The sequence below is a fragment of the Elgaria multicarinata genome, chromosome 1, assembly GCF_023053635.1.
Source record: "Elgaria multicarinata webbii isolate HBS135686 ecotype San Diego chromosome 1, rElgMul1.1.pri, whole genome shotgun sequence".
In the NCBI taxonomy this organism is placed as follows: Eukaryota; Metazoa; Chordata; class Lepidosauria; order Squamata; family Anguidae; genus Elgaria; species Elgaria multicarinata.
In genome coordinates, this window is record NC_086171.1 from 145,753,929 (window position 1) to 145,771,730 (window position 17,802).

Genomic DNA, 17,802 nt, shown 5'->3' on the forward strand with positions numbered 1-17,802 from the left:
TAAGTGGCCTGTGGGCAATAAGCCAGTGTGGCCTCTTCTGTTAGCTTGGACAGATCAGTATGCCAGCTTGGAGCATTTTTACAAGATACTGCTATTAGAAGGTTTTGTGAACAAATATGTGCCTCTGCTCTGTTCCAGATTCGTCGTGTTGCCTGTGACCAATTATATACCCTCAGTCAGACAGATACATCAACTCATCCTGATATACAGAAACCAAACCAGTTTCTCTTGAGTGTCATCCTTACTGCTCAGCTGCCCCTTTGGTCACCTACCAGCATCATGAGAGGAGTCAACCAGAGGCAAGTTGGAGGCATGTTTGTTCAATAGAGAATGTAAGAATTTAAAATAAGCATTTTTCTTAAATGCTTATTTAAAACAAGAGGAGTAAAAACTGCAAAGCAGGGGGGGAAAAGAGTGCTAGAAGTCAACTGGAGACCATTGGGCTCCCCTGTCGGTGCTTTCATATACGAATTGGATAGCTATCAAATTACTGAATCTTGTAGCAGACGATGAGTCTTGATGTACCGAGCTCTTCAGACAAGAAACAAATGCTTAGATGCACATTTGGAGGTAGCATCATCTGCCAGCATCAGTCAGCAGCCAAAGAGAGCTGCTTCTTTGCCATGTTAACCTACTCTTAAACTTGTAAAGTTGACCACAGAATATGCACAGAACAGGCCAAGCTAATAAATCTCTTCCTATTCATTTTGTTTTTATTTTATTAACTGCATTTGTGCATAGTGCAAAATTTTCTAGGCAGTCTACAATAAACAAGTATAAAAACAATTTAAAGTCAGAGTAAGGCATAAAACTCAAAACAGCACAAATTCAGCAATACAAAATAAAACTATCAGCAACCCCAGATTTTGAAACTGAGCAGTTCAGACTATATGAGTTCTTTAAAAGACTTTGGAGAACAGAAAAGTCTTCACCTGGCACCAGAAAGTCCACTAAGGTGATCCTCCCTGGGAAGGCTGTTTCGTAACTTGGGTGTCACTGCTAGAAAGGCCCTCTCCCTAGTGGTTATCCATCTTACGTCATTAGGTGTGTGCACTTGGTGTAGGGCCTCTGAAGAAGATTTTAAGGTATGGATAGGTATATATATATGGGAGACGACAGTCTTTCAGGTGGCTAGTGCTATAAGGGTTAAAACTAGTGCTTTAAATTGGGCTCTGAAATGGACTGAGATCTAGTGGAGCTGACAAAGCGCACATGTAGCATTGTGAAATGACTCAGTCCCAGTTAATAATCTTGCTGCCCTATTTTGGACCAAACTGGGTTTTTAAAAGGAGCCCCATGCAGAATGCATTGCAATAGACTAAGCAGGAGGTTACCAGAGCATGGGTAATTGTGGCCAAGCTATCTCCATCCTGGTATGGTTGCGGCTGGCATATCAGCAGTAGCTGATAAAAGTTGCTTCAAGGCAAATACATCATATAAGCCTGTGATGACAGTACTAGATCAAGAAGCACCTCCAGATTGTGAACCTGTTCCTTTTGGGGCAGTGTGATCCCATTTAGAACAGGCTGACACCATTCACCCAGGGGACATTCATCCTGGAAAATCTCAACAGCAAGTCCGAGACCATCTCCATCATTTCAGGTAGGGAGACTACTTGGCAGTGCAGAAGTGGTACACCAGGAGCATCTATAATCTGTCCTGAGTAAAACTCACATGGATAGTTAGCCAATCTCTAAATTTCATCCTTTTTTATTACCATTTTTTAAAAATAAAAAAGCTCATTCTGTTAAACATGCAGCAATATTTGATTGAGAAGTTCAGTATTAAATATAAATAGCAAATCCTAGTTCTGCTTTCATAGAGAAGGATTTTAAACTGATAGCATTTCAGCGTATTAACCTGGGATCAACATGATAATCCTTACAAATAACTTATTGTGAGCATAAAATAAAAATACATTCAGTGTCTAGCATGAAATGTGCATGTGTTGTTGACACATTGGCTAGAACTGAATAACCTTTTCATGTGTGGATGATATATGTGAAAGTATAGATTTCTGCAAAATATTTCTTATGCTTCTGCTAATCTTCGTATTAATGGTCTACATTTGTTTTTAGACTCTTGTCCCAGTGTACAGAGTACTTTGACCTTAGATGCCAATTACTGGATGATCTCACAAGTAAGTAGTAGGAACCAAAACTGTTTTCACCATAAGAAAATGTCCTTAAGTAAACCATTCCTATAAAGAGGAGTCAAGAACTCATATGAGTTCTTCTAGAGCTTCTAGAAAAATCATTTACTTTCCTACAAAGCAAGTTGATATTTATTTCTCTTGAATTCTGATCCATCCTCGATGGAATATACTGTTCTTTTTTGTGGCCCATACCACAGGTCCCATACAGGACTGAGTCTGTACAGACCAAAGACTCCACATCTTCCAGAGGTCACATGGGAGACCCTCTGTCCCTTATCCTAAACTAAGGGTTTGCCTGGGGCTTCTATTTAGTTTCATTGATGTACAATTTACTTGCTTGGAGTGATTAGTTGATCATGATAAAGTGGATGAGTAGTAGCACCTACTAGGGGTGTGCGTGCCGCACGGAAAATGCGGGGGGGGTTGATAAATCTCCGAATTCGCGGTGTGGTTAGGGGGTGGTTCAGAAATCAACGGAAACCTGCGATGCAGGTAGAAGATAGTTTGGAGCCCTGAAGAGTTCCAAATCCGAAGGTTTTTTAGGCAGTGGGAGGGCTCGTTTCAAGTTGATGGACAGCTAACTGAACTCTTCCATATTAGGAACACGCCAAGGGTGAAGGGGGGAAGTTTTGAGATTGACATCTGTGGCTAACCAATAGCCACAGTCTCCTCCCTCCCTGCCCCCCCCCCTCCAATCACGTTGCTTAGGGGAAAGGAATTGCAAATAATAAAACCCAGTTTTCCCCTCCCTGGAACTCATTCCTCGTGGAGCATTGGGAAGGGAGGAGGAGGAGAAATTCCAGGAGAAAGAGAGCTCTCAGTTTGTTTAGCTGTGCTGCTTGCTTGCTCTGTCTGCTTCATTTCTAGCTGCTGAGAGAGATCGCTCCTGCTTCTTTTTTCTGGGTTGCTTTTATCTCTGTGTGTCTGTCTGCTTTTATTTGCTCACCCCACAGTCGCTCATTATTTTGTGTGTGTGTGTGTGTGTGTGTGTGTGTGTTCTTGGTCTACCCTATTACCCCACTGAGAAATTTAAAAAGAAATTAAGAAATATCCTTTATCTTTCCAACCTTTCTTTAAATCTCAGTCTGTCCGACTCAGTCCATGTGTTTGAATCCAAGTTGCTTCAAAGCACCCCACCCCGTGTGTGTATGTGTTTTACTGACCCTCCCCCAAAAAACTACTATCAAAAAATAAAAAAAAATCTCTTTATCTTTCAATTCCAATACTTTATCTTACATTTCATCCTCAATGCCTGGAGTTAGTTAGTTATATTGTGTGTGTGTACTAAAAATATATATAAAAATGCAAAAAAAAATCTATTGTGACTTCTGTACTGTGTTTTCTACAGTCTTGTCTAGTTTGAGTGTGTGTTTTAGCACACATTTCTTTCAAAACTCGTACTCAAGCAACACACATTATTTCTTGATTAGTAAAGGTTTATTATTCCATCATGAGACGTGCACTGGCTGCTAGTGCTGGTTCTGGCCGTGTTGGGAGAGGGAGCAGAAGGGGGGGAAACGGGGGGGAGGAACGGGGATCATGGGGCAGTTGCGGCCCCTCCTCCTGAATGGTTCGAGAGGGGTGGAAAATTAAATTCCTAAAAAACAAGGGATGAAGGGAACTGCTTTAAACTTGGCAAGGCTAAAGCCATACTTAAGAGCTAACAGGGTGCCTAGTTTCATCCCTTAATCTTTAAAAATTACAGAGATGTATGCATTTTTGTTAATTCCCATTGACAATAATAGCGCGGTTCTCCGAAAACAGAGTGGTTTTCCGACGGGTAAGAGATAGACCGCCTCTGGAAACCGGAGCTCCGCCTCGAATTTTGGGGCGGAGAAGAACCGCTCTGCACCCCCCTAAAACTTGCCCTTTCCTACCTTTTTAAGGCCAAAAGAATCTCTGCACTCTTCTTTCTCATGGATGGAAAGAACATCCAAGAGCTATCATGGGTGCTTCAGAGCTAGAATAGGCAAGCAGTAGAACACTATCCTTTAGAACAGGAGAATAAGCAGGTGCTAAGTCTGTTGGCCTTCAAATAACTATTTGTGAAGTTTTTTGGGGGGGATACTTAACTATGGATCATGGACCCTAATATTCTATGTTCAGCAGTGGTGGCCTTAATACAAATCACACCTGAAGTTATATATATACATGCAGGATCTCTTATCCCCAAAAGCTCAGTCTTTGCATTTAATTTCCAAAGAGTAGTTAGCTCAGGTCCCCTTTTAAACTAAATGCACACTTATTTCATGTTAAAAAAAAAAGAAGTTAGCCTAGTATTAATAATAACTTAAACTGAGTTTGTCCTGGTGGCCTGATTCTCTCTTCTCTGCTTGTTTTTTTTTAATCTAGCTTCAGAAATGGAACAGCTAAAGATTAGCCCAGCTGCTATGTTGGAGGACGAGATCACATGGTTGGATAATTTTGAACCCACCCGTGCAGCTGAGTGTGAAACCAGCGAAGCTGACAATGTGTTGTTGGCAGGACATTTGAGGCTCATTAAGACCCTTCTCTCACTTTGCGGAACAGAGAAGGAAATGCTGGGTAATTGTTGCTTTCAGTAACAATTTTTAAAATTACTTTGTTATTCCCAGCTCTTTCTTCTTTTCTGGTTGGAGTGCTCATGTTTCAAGAGCAGCACTCTTCCTAATATGTCACTTCAGGCTGTATTACACCTGGTTGCAGCTGTGCAAGAAGAGTACTGACTTTTACAGTGTTTAATCCATAAAAAGGTATAATGTGAATCAGACCCGAGGAATCACAAATTGTCTAGTACTGAGCAGACAAAAAACACTGTTGTGGCTGCAAGAATATACTTACAGTAACAAGGACCTTAAATGAAAACTTGGCTCTTTTCTAGTTTCATTCCAATTTTGATTTTTAGTGCTTTTTTCATAAAAATAATAATCGGAACAACATACACAATTTATTAGGGAAATATAGGTATATGTGCAGCTTTCAAGAAAACAGAAACAGCGTGTGATCCCGTTTGATGGAAACAGTAGAATTTCATTGCTCGGTTGTCAGTGCTAAAGAGAGGAGAAATTCTGTGGCTGATCCTCCCTAGATATAATATAATGAAGGCCGTCATTATTAAAGCTTCCATATTCAGGCCATACATACTCCTGTGACCATCTGTTCTGACTGACAGCAGTTTTCTGAGAAGATTTTTCTCAGCTGTGTTTTCCTAGTCCCTTTTTAATTGATGATTAACCCTTTCCATTGCTTGACCATCTTCTGGAAACACTGTAATGCTTAATATTGAACACAGCTTTGCTCTTTTCATAGGTTCATCTTTGATCAAGCCATTATTAGATGACTTCCTCTTCCGAGCATCTAGGATTATCCTGAACAGCCATTCTCCAGCTGGCAGTGTTGCCGTTACTCAGCAAGACTTTCACCCAAAGTAAGGAGTATATTAGTACGTTGATGCTGCTAAACAAAGAAGTGTAAAAGGATGGGGTGTTCCATTTTGAGTACTCAGTCAGATTTGTGCATGTATAAAAGGCAAAATGGGACCTCTTCATTTTTTAAAAACATTGCACTTGGCTTCATGAGCTGCTTCTGTATGACCTGATAGAAAAATACTTAATTATAAGTAATCTGCATTGTTCTCACAGGTCCATTATTAAACTTCTTCAAGGTAGTGTTTCTTACACATCTGCAGAGAAATACACTTGAGACACTTTATTTATTTATTTATTTATTTATTTATTACATTTCTATACCGCCCAATAGCCGGAGCTCTCTGGGCGGTTCACAAAAATTAAAAACATTCAAAGTATAAAACAACAGTATAAAACCATAGTATAAAATACAATATAAAAGCTCAACCAGATAAAAACAGCAGCAATGCAAAATTACAAATTTAAAACACCAAGTTAAAATTTATTTATTTATTTAGAATATTTATATACAGCTCCCCATTGAAAATTTCAGAGTGGTGTACAAGATAAAATGAAAATAAAAACAGAATAAAACACTTAAAAGAAATTTTAAGAGAAACAAATACAGTGACTCAAGGCTGGATATTAAGGAAAGGCTTCCTGGAATAAAGATGTTTTCAGGAGGCACCAAAAGGAGTACAAAGTTGGAGCCTGCCTGACCTCCAGAGGCAGGGAATTCCATATTATTTATTTATTTATTTATTTATTAAAATTCTATACCGCCCAATAGCCGGAGCTCTCTGGGCAGTTCACAAAAATTAAAACCATTCAAAGTATAAAACAACAGTATAAAACCATAATATAAAATACAATATAAAAGCTCAACCAGATAAAAACAGCAGCAATGCAAAATTACAAATTTAAAACACCATGTTAAAATGTATTTATAGATTTTTAAAATGTTGGGTGAATAAAAAGGTCCATAGGAAGGGAGCCACCACACTGAAGGCTCTTCCTCTGGTGGACTCCAATCAGAGGATGGATCTATGTGGAACCACCAGGAGCAGACCCTCAGATGACCTCAGTGACCGGGCAGGTTGGTAGAGGAGAAGGTGCTCTTTGAGGTATCCTGGTCCCAAGTTGTTTAGGGCTTTGTACACAAGTACAAGAACCTTAAACCTGGCCCAGTAGCAAATAGGCAGCCAGTGCAGTTCCCTCAGCAGAGGAGTTACATGCTGGAAAGGGGCAGCGGCAGACAACAGTCGAGCTGCAGCATTCTGCACTAGCTTCAGCTTCCGGAGCAGCTTCAAGGGCAGCCCCACATTTCAGTAATCCAATCTTGAGGTTACCAATGCCTGTACCACCGTGGTCAAGCTATCCCTGTCCAGGAGAGGCCATAGTTGGCGAACCGACCGAAGATGGTAAAAGGCACTCCGAGCCATGGCGGCTACTTGAGCCTCCAACGACAGAAATGGGTCTAAGAGTACCCCCAAACTACGAACCTGTTCTTTCAGAGGCAGTGCAACCCCATCCAGAACAGGCAATGAGCCTGTCTCCCGGACTCGGGAACCACTCACCCACAGGGCTTCCGTCTTGCCAGGATTCAGTCTCAGTTTATTGGCCCTCATCCAGCCCATTACTGAGTCTAGGCACTGGTCCAGGACTTGCACAGCCTCACCTGATTCAGTTGTCACAGGGAGATAGAGCTGTGTGTCATCAGCGTATTGATGGCATTTAGCTCCAAATCCCCTAATGACCGCTCCCGACAGCTTCATATAGATGTTAAATAACATTGGGGACAAGATGGTGCCTTGCGGCACTCCATACCTTAATTGCCAAGGGGCCGAGGACTGGTCACCCAATGCTACTCTCTAAAAATTAATTATCTCTACTTAATTCTTGACGACATCAGGCAATAATGTAAACTCCTTTCCACAACTATTTAGTATTTATAATCTGCATAGCAGCAGTCAGGCCATTACCAGAATCTAGGGATGCCTATCGTTTTAAAAATAGTAATACTCAATCCCTCTCAGCCAGGCACAAAAGCATCTGAACAATTTCTTCAAAAATCTCAGACCATGGGGAATGTAGAAAAGGCTGCCAGTAGTCTATATCAGGGTTCATTCAGCACAACTGCCAGGCTCCAGCTACACCATTATTGCCAGAAATGTGCCATGAATTCCTGTTGCTCTCCACTGCTTTTGTCCATAGTTCCCTCAAAATGTTGAATGGCACAGCCAGAAATAATCAAATTGAATCACATTTTTGGTAACTTTTCTTACTGGCATAACTTCTTCTAGTCTCTGAATTCTAGATTTAGGGCAGAAATCGAAGCACTTTTCTACTGAATCCTCCTTTTACTTACATCCCGGAACTATGCGTTACTTTATAGTAAGGAGTGATAATTACACAGAACATTTCCACTTCTTGCCTGTATCTGAAAAATATCAACGAGAAATTAAATTCTTCAAATTAGTTTTAAAATTGGACTGCACAGGTGTGCATTAAACTTAGCTATGATTCCCTTTGGCAACTATTAGAAGTAGGTAATAAGTGGCTAATATGAAAACTGAATATGGAGCATAAATAGATTCTGTTTGTTACTCTCTTCTAGATGCAGCACAGTAAATAGCCGATTAGCAGCATATGAAGTCCTGGTAATGCTGGCTGATAGTTCGCCTTCAAATCTTCAACTTATTACAAAAGAACTGCTTTCAATGCATCACCAGCTTGATCCAGCTCTTTCCAAGGAATTTGATGTAAGCTGATTCCTTCAATGCAATTGGGAATTACTCACACAACAACTATATTTATATGAAAATAAATAACAGATTTTCAGAGTAGATTGAAATAATGTCAATATGAGGGAATGTCCTGTAGAGGGAACGTTTTAAAAAACAAACAAACTTTGAACCATATATATATATATTGTATATATGGAGAATTATGTCAACTAAAACTTGCGCTTTTTTCTTCTCTTCCTTCCTGCTTCTATCCTCTAGTTTCTCCCACCTGTAGATGGTAGATCCACTTCAGGATTTGTGGGGCTGAAGAATGGTGGAGCTACATGTTACATGAATGCTGTCTTCCAACAGCTCTATATGCAACCAGGACTTCCTGAGGTAAAACTTAATCACACCTCTTGTAACAAATGTGTTTAGGATCTCTTTATGATACAAGGAGACATAGCTTTGATGAAAATTTGCCACAGCTTTGAAGTTAGCCCAACACCAGCTATTTTGGAAATGTCAGGCCTGGAATTCCTATGTAGTAGACCAAGCAAAGTGGATCTCAGCACTATTGCTCAGTGGCATAATAGAGAAGAGAATTTCAGGCAGAGGCCAAAGTCTGCCCATAACCACCCCCTGAAGAGGCATAGTTTATCAGCCCTTTCCGTTTGAAGGGCTGGCTTACAAACATGAGGACCCCATTAAATGGCCCTTTCCAGTGTACCTCTTCTAAGCAAATCCTTACTTCATGTAGAAATGCTAGACTGGCAGCAAAGCAAAGTTGCAGCATGTAGGAATGCAGGCTGGGCTCTAGTTCTGCTCCCGGTCTATGCTTGGAGGGCAGACATGGGAAACCTTGCAATCTCACCCCAGTGTCCAGTGAAGGCTGAAGCCCAGTTCCATTCAGGCCTTGGAGGCAGCACAAACTAGTGGGAAGCCTTTCAGTGAAGTCAGTCACATGATCCCACTCTTAGACCCATCTACCTAATCAGTCCCCCTTTGAAAGTGGGAAATAGTCAGTAAGCCAAGAACTGTGGGTGTTGCATATTAAGTAAATAACTTAGTTACTGTTATTATAAACTCATGATGAAACTAAACTGTTCCATTTCAGAACATAACTTCAGATATATGGGATATTGGGAAAGTTTTCTTATTGCATTGTATGATAATTAGATGGTTATAAGTATTTTTTTTTCTTAATAACTGAACAAACTTGTTTGTTCTTAAGCCTCTTTATTTGTTTATCCTGCAGCACAAAGTACAGCTTAATTGGTAATTAAAACTGTTAATTCTTCTGTGTGATACATTTTAAATAAACTTTATTACAATTTCTTTTAAAGGCATTGCTTTCATTTGATGATGACATGGACAATCCTGATGACAGCGTGTTTTATCAAGTTCAGTCTCTCTTTGGTCATCTAATGGAAAGCAAGCTGCAGTATTACATACCTGAAAATTTCTGGAAGGTAATTCTTCCCTTTCGTTCAGCATATTAAAACACGGCAATACTAAAAAGGTCTCATCTTCCCAAAAGGAAGTTTACACTTCTCCCTATGTGTCACTTATCCAGTGGTGGAGAATCCTGGGATCCTCTCCTTTTCACCCACTTTAGGAGAGGTGCTTGTTCCCCAGAAGAGTGACTTAGCCAGCGATTGGAGTAGGGGGCACCCGCCATTTCCCCCTCATGCCTGTCTTTCTCCTGGCTTCCCAGCAAAACCTGTTAACTGTGCAAAGTTCAAATGATCTCAAAATCTTGAGCGGTAACTATATGGAATGAATTTTCGTTTTCTAGATCTTCAAGATGTGGAACAAGGAGCTTTATGTTCGTGAGCAACAGGATGCTTATGAGTTTTTCACCAGTCTTATAGATCAAATGGATGAATACCTCAAGGTTATTTTTATATTCACTACTGTGGTGTTATAGTTACATAGTGATTCTTTAATTTGATAGCTACTTAATGTACAAGTTAGTTGCTATTGGCAGTTTCGATCTCTTTCAGAAAATAGGACGAGACCAAATATTTAAGAACACTTTTCAGGGCATCTACTCTGATCAGAAGATCTGCAAGGACTGTCCTCATAGGTGAGTGACTATTAGCTAGGTCAGCCTTCCCCACCCTGGTACCCTCCAGATGTTTTTGTACTCCATCTCCCATCAGCCCCAGCCAATATGCCCAATGGTCAGCAGTGATGCAAGTTGTAGTCCAAAACTGGAGGGTGCCAGGTTGGGGAAACCTATGCTAAGTAATCTCTAGTCAGCAAGCCAGAGTTGGCTATTGGCAAATATGGGAAGGTGGCAGGGTGAGGCCTTGCGTTCAGTCCCTGTCATCTCCATTTAAAGGGTTCAGGCAATAAGCGACCTCTGTCCAAGACCCTGAAGAGCCATGGCCAGACAGAGTGGGCTCAGAGGCATTATGGGGAAAGGAAGAAGGCAGGGGGCTGGAGCCTTGCTATGAAGCATGCTTGGCCGCCCGCTAGAAATGTGGGGTCTTGCAGCCACAGTGGGAGGGTCTCTACATTCATAGTGGTGCCCACAGAAGCCAAGTTGGGGAACGCAGAAGTAGATCATGCTGAGCTATGTGGACAGCTTCATATATGCCTACGTGGAAATCTTAATTCAAATGGTTATACATTAGTGGGGGGAAATATGTCAATATAGTGTGGAAGTCTCAGAGCATTTTTTGAAATGCAGATAGCTTGCTTGGGATTCTTAACTTTTAATGTCCACCCTGTGAAGTAGGATGGGATAAGTACATTATTTTCATCATGTTCATCTAGTGCTATTCAGTAGTCTCATTTTAATATGAAATGACTTCAAAAACAATCCATTGGCAGATTTTCCCTCAACCATGTCTTTTGTAGAATAACACACTTCAGACCTAGAATTTCTCCTTAATTAAGGAATCAGGTTACTCTTTCAAATTCCTCTACAGGCAAGGCCATATTAATCATCACACTCTTAACTTTCCCTTCCGTAAAAGAAGGCCACCCAGTTTCAGTCCTGCCTGCTTCACAGCAACACAGTTCTTTTAGAGCTCTTGCTTTCTCTGTCTTTTCTGCAAGGCCCAGACAGTTTCTCCCCTCCCCTCCTTGGATTAGGTAGTTCAAGGTGGAAGGGGAGCCTGATCATTTCTCACATCATTATATTTTCTTTTCAGTTAATTTTTCTATTCTTCATTCTTGATTCTCATATAATAATTCTTCATCAGCCATTTACAGGTAGAAATAAAATGCAGCAGCTAGTTGTTATTTGCCAAGGGCTTCACTGGTTAGTTGCAAATATGGAAAATGTTAAGAAAACTCACAGCAGATGAAGTACAATTGGAAGACCTCTGTAGAATTTTTTCTGTCTGTACCTCCTCACCTCTCTTGCAATAATTCCCCCCTCATTTGTTTGTCAGCATTAAACATAGGTAGGGACCTATCCTATGGTGCCTGGAAGGCCATCCCAGCTGCCATAGGATGGAGCAGAACTCCCTTTCTACCCACAAAGAGTGAGGTCCACAAGTGGAGGAGAAGGTTCCCCCTTGCAGGCCTCCCTGTTGTGGGTGCAGAAATTCCCACAGCCACTACTCCAGTGGTTAGGGCAAAAAGGAAGTGTGCCAATAGGCACCTGAGACCCAACAGTAGGAAAATTCTTGGGGTGGAGAGGGGAGCAGCCAAATGAAAAGGGAGAAAGACAAAGGACATAGCCCACACCCACAACACACCTTCTGACCTGCTGGCATAAGCATCTGGTGGTTTCTCCACCTCAGATTCTCCCTCTTCCACCCCCAAAGAATTGACTTGCCTGTGTTACATCTGCAGTGAGACCAAACAGGGCTTATAGATTAGTTTTAAACTCTGCATAAATAATAACCATAGGTAGTTTGTAACCAGACTAAACCCTTCAACATGATTAACACGGGGAGGGGTAGAATTGTGAGCCTGTAGCCTACTAACTTAAAAAGAGACTGATTAGAAGGAAGTTCTCTCAAACTGAATATCAAGAAAATTGGTAGTATTGCACTCCCAATATGTTTTTTACTTCTTGATGTAGGTATGAACGGGAGGAAGCCTTTATGGCTCTCAATCTAGGAGTCACTTCATGTCAAAGCCTGGAAATTTCATTGGATCAGTTTGTTAGAGGAGAAATTCTGGAAGGAAGCAATGCATACTACTGTGAGAAATGTAAAGAAAAGGTACTGCTTTTTCCCTATTTGACTTTGATTTTCTATGGGGAGAGACCACACTGGGTGTGTTAGTACCCTGAGAAATCCCGAAAGAGTCGGGCCCTAGCTCCACAAGCTTAATTTGCACTTATTTTTTAAATCATATTTGTATTCCACCTCTTTCCAGTGTGTGCTGGGATTCGCCCTTGAAAACACCCCTATGAAGTAGTGACTTGCCCAAGGCCAGCCTGTAAGCTTCATGGCTGGGATGGGCTATGAAACTTACTCATATCCAGTCCATAGATTCCTCCCTTGTGTTCAATGTGCAACCCCATAAATTTTACAAGAAATACTTGTGAGCAAGACCTGGCAGAAATATAGTACTTTGCTTCACAGTACAGGGCATGGAGAATCCATATGATCTGTGAGCAGGTTACTCAGTCTTGGAAAACTCCTGCTTTTCTTGTAAAATACAAAAATGCACACGGATTTTAAATTTCTGTGCAGCATTTTGCATTTGCAATCTTCCACACAAATAATTCTAAACTCATGTGGAGAAAGTGGTCACTGGAATTGTCCAATAGCCTAATGATCTCTCTGATATCAAGTTTTTGCGATTTCATTTTACTGTCAGCAAAGGAGAAGAATGTGTGTGTGTACATCACACTATTTTGTTCTGGGTTTTTTTTTTCCTGTTCTGTTTATTTCACTTATTTTACTCTGTACAGAGAGGTATAAAGTGGTTACTTTTATTTGAAAGAATTAACCATGTGTTGCTCATAGCTTAGTTCCCACATGGTTAATTTCAAGGTTAACCACTTTCCCAGCAATAACCATCCTTGAGCAGGAGCAGCAGCCCAAGGGCTGAATTCAGTTTTGGAGAAGGTCTCAGGCTGCATCCAAGTGGTGAGCAGGAGCAAAGGGGGCAGGCTCAGAATACCCAAAACACCCGCCTATTTTGTCTTAAAGCTCTTACTGCCAATAAGTAAATCTTAAAAGAGGCAGTTCAATTATTTAGATTTGGGGGGAGGCAGTGCAAAAGCTAGAAAACCACCAAAAGATTGGTGGTTGGGGGAGAGGGAGTGTGACCAGGAAAGAGGGTGTGTCCATCTGGGGAACTCCAGAGTGCCAGATGGGGACCCCAGGAGGACTGGATTTGGCTCGTGAGTTTGATGTTGCCCACCCCTTGCTCTTGAAGGTACAGAGTGATAGAAGTGGTGGCAGTGGACTGGTAATACCATCAATAGACTTCTCACTCCCACAGGATGGGGTGTCATAGCTTGCTCTTTAATTCTATGAACTTAAACCCATACTTGTAAAAATACTTTAGTCCAATGAGCAGGTAATACATCCAAATGAGTATCTAGCTGGAGGTGACTCCTTTCTATTTTTAAGAGAACTACAGTAAAGCGGACATGTATTAAAGCTCTGCCCAGCGTGTTGGTGATCCACCTCATGAGATTTGGATTTGATTGGGAAAGTGGGCGCTCCATTAAATACGACGAACAGATAAAGGTAAGCACAACAGCTTGCTTTCTTTGAATGCATTTTCTGGAGTGGATTCTAATTTGTCTTCCTTCTTTCTCCTCTACTAAGTATTCATGTTGTCCTCTCTAAGTATTCATGTATCTCTCTATTATAGACCTTGAAAGTAATTTCCTTAGCTATTAACAGTGCCTACCAGAGATTCAGAATAATTGATTATGACCTACTTTTTGAATGAAAGTCCATCGCCTACCTCTTAGGAACTATTTTAACATTCCAGGCTGAGTCCTGGAAAAACAGACAAATTCACTCATTTGCCCTATAACTGCTCTTCATTTTGTAAAATATATCTTGTGTTCAACATTTCAAATCTAATTGCTTGTGTCTTAGAGAATTACAGAAGATGTAATTATTTAACCTGTAATATGATTCAGGTTTAAGTTTAATCTGAAGTGTTTCCTTTCAAACAGTTCCCCTGGATGCTGAACATGGAACCCTATACAGTTTCAGGAATGGCTCGCCAGGATTCTTCTTCAGAAGTTGGTGACAATGGACGCAGTGTAGATCAGGGAGGTTCAGGGTCTCCACGGAAGAAAGTGGCTCCTACAGAAAACTACGAGCTGGTTGGTGTGATTGTGCACAGCGGTCAAGCCCATGCAGGGCACTACTATTCTTTTATCAAAGATAGGAGGTAATGAGAAATGTTAAGTTTGCTCAGGGATTTGCTGCACAGGGGAATCTCTATACTAGTTCCTTATTTGCTTGAGTGTTTTAAAGCAGTGGTACCATGAGGAGTTGAGTTTTTAAATCCTGTTTGGCAAACACAAGAGTTTCTATATAGTACTTCTTAGACTTTGTCTTAGAAAAGTATGCCATCATTGAACCAATACTACCAGGTTAGGAACACAAACTGACAGTGATTGCCCTGGACTATCCATGAAGCTCTAGATTTAACATTATGTTGTAAGTCTCACTTGTTTAATACTGTGAGGACTTAGTGGTCTGGTTCAGATGGTCATTCAGGGTTGGGGGTTACTCTCTTGGCTTCTTAACCGACATTAATCCTGAGTTCCCTAGTTCAGATATAATTGGAACTCTGGCTTAATACAAACTACACATGACATGAAAGGGGACAGGAGGGGCAAAGGGAAGAGCTCTTGGTTCTGCTTGTTGATGGCTACATAAGCCATTGACCTGGTTAGCATGATCAAAACAGCTCACCATAGGTTATTCAAGCCATGTTGGGCTGCGACACGTACCAGGTAGGATTTGCAAACTCAGCGCCCAGTTGCAGCTTGTTGTGTTTTGTGAACCTGGGGGCCATAGGCTATGTGAGCGTATTTTGGGACGTGGGTCTGAGGTTGCCTCATCCATTGCATAACCCAACAACAGACCATGTTTAACCCTTCTGTTATGAAGTGGCCACCTTCACACACTGCAACCCACCATGGTTTAATAAGCCATGGTGGGCTGTTCAGTCATGTGAACTGGCCCATAGATTATGAAGCCTCAAACAACAATCCAGTCAATGTGTCAACCCTCTTGCTGTGCTTTCTCATTAATTTGAAGTTAATTTGATGTGTTTGCTTCATATTTGATTTTAATAGGTAATCATTCTCACTACATATTAGCTCTTTAGTAATGATGAGAAATGGTGAGAGCTGGAAGGGTATTAAGAATGTGTTTTGAGATTTCTAAGTCATCATATTTCACAATGAACAATTCTGTGTGTTACCACAGGGGATCTGTGAAAGGAAAATGGTATAAATTTAATGACACAGTTGTTGAAGAATTAGATCTGAATGATGAAACTTTGGAATATGAATGCTTTGGTGGAGAATACAGACCAAAGGTTTATGATCAATGTAAGTATAAATCTGGATTTTAATTATCACTTACTGGAAAAATTTTCAGTGCCCCTAAATTGATGGGAGCATGAACATTTGAATTACATGCTCCCTTGCTTTGAATTGACCCCAACTGGTTTACAAATAAATGGGGCCAGTTTGCACATCATGTGCACTGCGTGAGAATCACTTCCACTTTTTCTAAACAACTTCTAATCAGCCCAATCAGAGGTTGTAAGCGTGACGTAAAAACCCAGCAATTAACCCAACAGCAAACCATGATGTGTCACAACATATCGCATTGAGGGCCAAAGGGTTAAAAGCGTTATGGAAATATTTTAATTAAAAAATATAGTTAAAAAGTATTGGGGAAAATGTTTTTAAGAGCTGGGGATCTCAGGATGTATAATCAAATTGTATGTTTTTATGTGCATTTAGAATTGGGGAATATGCACAGCTGTGCTTATAAAATCTAATACTGGACAAATGAATTCTTAGCACAAATCTGGTAGGCTGCTTCACAAACTCATAGGAAACTACTGAAAACACATATGTGTCTGTGATATGTAGTAGTCTACTGGTGAACACACTCACCTCCCATATATAAGCTCGGAGGATGGCAACAAGGGAGAGGGCCTTTTCAGTGGTGGCCCCCCAATTCTGGAGTAATCTCCCTGATGTGGCTCGCCTGGCGCCAACATTGTTATCTTTTCAGCGCCACATCAAGCCTTTTCTCTTCTCCCAGGCATTTAACAGCATTTAACAACATATGCTAAGTTTGATTGTTTTTTAATGGACCCCAGAACTGTTGTTCTTTAAATGGATACTGTTCACTGTTTTTAACTTTTGTAAACCGCCCAGAGAGCTTCGGCTACGGGGCAGTATATAAATTTAATAAATAAATAAATAAATAAATAAATAATACACACACACACACACACACACAGAGGCACACACAAGCACACATATGGCAATGTTTCCTACACAAACCGGTTTTTCGTTTGGGGGCTGGAGGAGCAGAATATGTGAAGTGGCCAAGAGAAGTGAGTATTTTGCGTTTGGAAAATAACATTTAGAAAACTCAGCCGCAAGCTGTGTCTGTAAGTAACTGCAGTTCTGGGTTTTTTTAAAATTACTTAATGACCACTTAATCATTCATTTATCTGTGCCACATGGAGATGAGTGGATTTGCATTAACAACTGTCTTAAAGGTGTGGTTAGACCTTAACTCCTACTGCAGGCTATGAGGGTTTCTTTGAATATTTCCTTTAGCAAATCCATATCCTGATGTTCGCCGTCGGTACTGGAATGCCTACATGCTCTTCTATCAGAGAGTCTCTGATCAAAACTCGCCAGTCTTGCCAAAGAAAAGCAGAGTCAGTGTCGTGCGTCAGGAAGCTGAGGATCTCTCTTTGTAAGATCGCTTGTTTCTAACATCAAGCATTTGTTTCATGTGCAAATCAAAGGTTCTGTATTTGGAAGATCTGAACTCATTATGTGATCAATTGCTCACATCTGTAATATCTGTACATTATGCTCCAATCCTGCATCCTAAGTGCGAGCTGCAGGATGAGGAGCAGCCGTTTCAACAGAAACCAGTATTGCCTCCCCTTCCCCATCACGATGTTTCCATGGCTTTGTATACTGTTGCTGTGCTGAGCACCCTGCGGCATAACAGGTTGAGCCCTCTAAACAGATGCCCTATTCGTATTCCTCTCCCAAACCCTTACTTTCAACTCTGTTACTGCTTCTACTGAGTGCAGTAATAGGCTCTCTTTATCTCCCACTGATGTAACTATCCCACCCTATTTTCTTATTTATTTCTTATTGCATTTATATCCCGCCTTTTTGCCTCCAAGGAACCCAAGGTAGTGCACATAATCCTCCTCTGTTTTATCCTCACAACAACGACCCTGTGAGGTAGGTTGGGCTGAGAGTCTGTGACTGGCCCAAAGTTACTCCGTGGGTTTCCATGGCCGAGTGGGGACTAGAACCTGGATCTCCCGACTCCCAGTCCAATACTTTAGCCACTACACCACACTGGCT

General features: G+C 41.0%; 1 protein-coding gene across 2 annotated transcripts in view; it reads left to right on the forward strand.

The window, feature by feature from the left end:
• USP24 (ubiquitin specific peptidase 24) overlaps positions 1–17,802 on the forward strand; it is a 95,119-nt gene that overhangs the window by 47,052 nt on the left and 30,265 nt on the right. For both annotated transcript variants that reach the window (XM_063138420.1, XM_063138428.1), the window contains exons 37-50: positions 139–299; positions 2,079–2,140; positions 4,508–4,699; positions 5,444–5,561; positions 8,159–8,303; positions 8,547–8,666; positions 9,614–9,739; positions 10,066–10,164; positions 10,274–10,356; positions 12,313–12,454; positions 13,820–13,939; positions 14,380–14,600; positions 15,650–15,774; positions 17,029–17,170. In XM_063138420.1, coding sequence (XP_062994490.1) covers positions 139–299; positions 2,079–2,140; positions 4,508–4,699; positions 5,444–5,561; positions 8,159–8,303; positions 8,547–8,666; positions 9,614–9,739; positions 10,066–10,164; positions 10,274–10,356; positions 12,313–12,454; positions 13,820–13,939; positions 14,380–14,600; positions 15,650–15,774; positions 17,029–17,170 — 1,856 coding nt within the window. The remainder of the gene's footprint in view (positions 1–138; positions 300–2,078; positions 2,141–4,507; positions 4,700–5,443; positions 5,562–8,158; positions 8,304–8,546; positions 8,667–9,613; positions 9,740–10,065; positions 10,165–10,273; positions 10,357–12,312; positions 12,455–13,819; positions 13,940–14,379; positions 14,601–15,649; positions 15,775–17,028; positions 17,171–17,802) is intronic.